This window comes from Frankliniella occidentalis, unplaced genomic scaffold (assembly GCF_000697945.3).
Source record: "Frankliniella occidentalis isolate FOCC.00 unplaced genomic scaffold, Focc_3.1 Scaffold33, whole genome shotgun sequence".
NCBI lineage: Eukaryota > Metazoa > Arthropoda > Insecta > Thysanoptera > Thripidae > Frankliniella > Frankliniella occidentalis.
This window is the reverse complement of record NW_026267163.1, coordinates 1,664,311-1,667,996: the sequence shown is the minus strand read 5'-3', so window position 1 is coordinate 1,667,996 and position 3,686 is coordinate 1,664,311. Positions and strand designations below refer to the sequence as shown.

Below are 3,686 nucleotides of genomic sequence, written 5' to 3'. Positions count from 1 at the left end.
CGGGGGGTAGGGGGCTGTCCACGACCGCCGAATGGTAACGCAGAAGGGACAGTATGGTCTTGAAAACAATAAAACCGCAGTTTATTAGTGCCGGGTGTCCGGGAGAATACGCAGCAGCTCGGAGGGTTGCCGATGCCGATGCACTGGCGTGCAGGCGCGGACGGCGAGCTGCCGCGTGTATTCTCCCCGAGACCCAGTATTCCTCTCTCCTCTACGCATTTACAGCGGCACATTAATAACTATCTGGATCTGGATAACCTCGCCAAGTTATCCCGACAAAAGTCTTCCGAGTTTAATTTTGTGTTTTGTGGGTTTGTTTTTTTGTTATACGGTGCCGCTCACCGTGCAACGGATTGTCAGCAGCCGGTAGCCGGTGGCCGGTTGGGCGTGGAGGGAGGAGGGCGCCCGCGGGCAGCGTTGGTAGGCAACCCGGGCCGTACGCCTGCTGTGCGGTACGGCGGCACGAGCCACCAAACGTGCACTGGCACGCCACCTAGCGGCGTGGGCGAGAACTCACCACTCGACACGCGCGGGGTATCGACGGCGCGGCGGCGGCGCGGGAGCATTTGAAAGCAGTTCCGGAGGGGAAACGACGAAAGAGAGATGGTAGATGCGCACCACACCTCAGGCTGGAGGATTCGACTGCAGCTCAACTCCATGCCGCGGTGCGCGGTAGACGAAGGGACAGCAGCGCAGAAAGCGGATGAGTTTCACAGATGGCACTTTACTTTCTGGAAATTTCTCTAGTCTTCTTGGAATAATTCAAAAATAGATTGTGAAGTCGAATACTGGTTTGTTACTGTACGGTACGAATACTAAACCGACAGGTAACGTGTGTGTGGACCCTCCCCCCTCCCCTCCCCCCACACACACACTGGCGCGGCAGGCTCTCTACGCTTGCAGCGCGGCGCTGCAGTGGAGCCAAACAGAGATCGGGCTGTTTTTTTGTGGAATTGTTTGTGTTTCCTGCCGCGCCGGCACGCACCGCCGCCGCCCGCCCGGGCCGCGCAGCGTCGTCGCGCGCGCCCCCCGAGCCGCAGCACCCGCCCGTCGACAAGGGCGTCATTGTCACCCGCGGGGACGCCGTCAAGAGGACGCCGTCAAGAGGACGCCGTCAAGAGGACGCCGTCAAGAGGACGCCGTCAAGAGGACGCCGTCAAGAGGAAGTCGCAACGGCCGGCAGGCGGCTCTTGACGTGGCAAAACGCAGCACCGCCGCCACAAATGCGCATTCCCGAGCTGTATATACGTCTGAGCGCAATATCAGCTGAGGAGAGAGGGGGAGGGGGGAGGAGGCTAGTCTAAACACTTGGGCGAGATGCACTGCCCAGCCCAGCGCAGGGCTTAGCTGCGCCGCCGGCTGGCGACGTTCCCTAAGACAGACAGTGTGGGAAGGGAGAGTAGTTAGTTACACTGCGAGGCAAAGGGGGGCGCGCCCTCCGAGCTGCTGCAGAAGTACGCGTCGTCGAAGGGCATGCCCCTGCGAGGGAAGTCCATAGACTGTCCAAAGGCTGTCCAGAGCAAAGGAGAGGGGGTCGAACTACCACCTCCCCACTTACCCGCTCAACTGCCATATGGCGTGCGTACGTAAAATCGGCTGCTTCACTTGACATAGAGCCCCACACCTACCTGCAGTCCGTCGTCGGCGTGGGGACCCGCGGAGGCGGGACGGGGATGGACGCCGGCGGGGCGCCGCCACCACCACCGTTGTTCAGCGTCCTGGGCGCGGCGCGGCCCCGGCGGCGCACCCCGGCCAGCCTGCAGGCGGCGGGGGCGGGCAGCACGCTGGGTCGTCCTGCAACAGCGGAGCAGCAGGAGAGTCGCCATGAGGTTTTGGGGCCTGACTGTACCGTACCGCACCACCACCGTCGTGCCGACGCAAAACACACACTTCTCCGTTTCGCTTCGTATTCAAACAGCCGGTGTTCTGAAACAACTCCGCCGCCGCCGCCGTCAGTATCTCGAGCATCTCCCGTCTCTCTTCCCAACCGCGCTGCTGTGACACTTCCTCTCGCGCCGACAGTTTTGAGTCACTGCGGTTCTCGGATTCAGTGTTGTTCAGTCCCCTCCCGGGCGTGTGCCCATGCGTGTGCCCCCCGTGCGTCCGCGCCGTGTCCAGCCCGGCTCCAGTGTCAGCCGCAGGGGAGGCCGACGGGAGGGCAGGGCGGGGGCGAGCAGCGAAGCCCTTTCGCACAACGTCGCTGCTGCTGCACGGCCACCACCGGAAGGGAAGTGCCACCCGACAGAGGGAAGGAGGCAGGGAGAGGGGGTCCGGAAACGGCTCGGAGGGAGGAGGAGAAGCCCCTGCAGTAGTTATGACGGGCAGCACAGCTCGGCGCGACAGCTCGGCGGCGCAGCGCGGGGAGCGGAGCGATGAGACTTGCAGATCTGATGTCGCGGACGACTTGGCGCGGCGTGGCGGGGCGGGGCGGGGCCGAGCAGGTCGTGACACGTCCTGCACACCCACGCACAAGAATAAAGCCCCCCCGCCCCCCTTTAGCGCATACGCAAAGCAGCCGAGAGACACGTGACGGCGCCGAGGGCTACCCGAAGTAGAGGCTCTGGCTCTGCCCATAGCCGCACGGGTAGTATACCCGGTCAGAATGCCAAAGTGAGTGCGGGTGGGTCTTCCACTTCCAGAGATGCTACAGGGAGGGCCGGGGCCAGAGGCTGTGGAGGGATAATATATGAGTGCTTTACTCCGTCTGGACGCACATCAGGTGGCTGGGGTGGCGAGTGGATCGGAGCCTGCAGGCTCTCGACTATAGTATAGGTTTCTTCCCGCGGCGAATACTAACGGTCATCTTAGTGTGCTTTACTTTTGTGTCGCTAGGTCGCAGAAAATCGCACAGCGCTGGCTGGGGGGCCGGCGGGGGGCGGCCGGTGCGCCCCGCGGCGGCTGCTGCTGCTGCTACGGCGCTGTGCTGCTGGATTATTTTTAACGCCCGCTGCCTTTGAGGGCCCTGCTGCTGCTGCTGCTGCGCCAGCCGCGCCGCCCCGCGGGCAGCACAAGCGCAGCACAAGCGCACACGCGCCGGGAAATGTGTGATAAATCGCATTCCGTACAAATAGGAGGGGGTGGGGAAGGGGGGGGGCAACACGGGTGGGACAGGACGGGGCGCGGGGCGGGTGCAGGCAGCGGGGTGTTTGGTAGTTGCGCCGGGGCGACCAAACTTCTTCTGTCGTGGGAGGGGAACGCGTCAGAGACATGGAGGGTCAGTGACATGGGCGGCCGCGCGGGAAACTGATGGGATATGACGTTCGGATGATGTGCAGCAGAGCACATACGCAGCTGGTGCTGGAAGCGAACGGCCGCGGGGTCGCCGCCGAGTCGGTCGGTATGGGTCGCTACGATGTGGTTGCAATACTAGCATAGTACAACATCCTGCACCCAGAGACTTAGTGTGGAGACGAACCCCCTCGCATCACTCAAATACTCTCGGCAGGTGTGACAAGAACACGGGGCTCCACGTCGTTCATTTGGGGCGCCCGGTGCCCCCCGGTGGTGCGGCGCCGGCTGCGCCTGCCTTGGGCCCACCCCACAAACCCCACACACACGCCCGCCGCCGCGCCGGCTGAGCTCGCATCACGTGACCGAGGTAAACAGTCTGTAAACGCCAAGTAAACAAAGAAGCCAGAAAGGATCATGCCCGCTGGACGGATGGGAAGAGAAAAAGTCGGGGCGGG

At 63.1% G+C, this 3,686-nt stretch overlaps 1 protein-coding gene across 1 annotated transcript in view; it reads right to left on the bottom strand.

Moving 5' to 3' along the window:
• Window positions 1-3,686, bottom strand: part of LOC113212278 (pneumococcal serine-rich repeat protein) — a 154,779-nt gene that overhangs the window by 143,467 nt on the left and 7,626 nt on the right. The window contains exon 2 of the mRNA XM_052265958.1: window positions 1,629-1,794. Within this exon, the coding sequence (XP_052121918.1) occupies window positions 1,629-1,794 (166 nt within the window). The remainder of the gene's footprint in view (window positions 1-1,628; window positions 1,795-3,686) is intronic.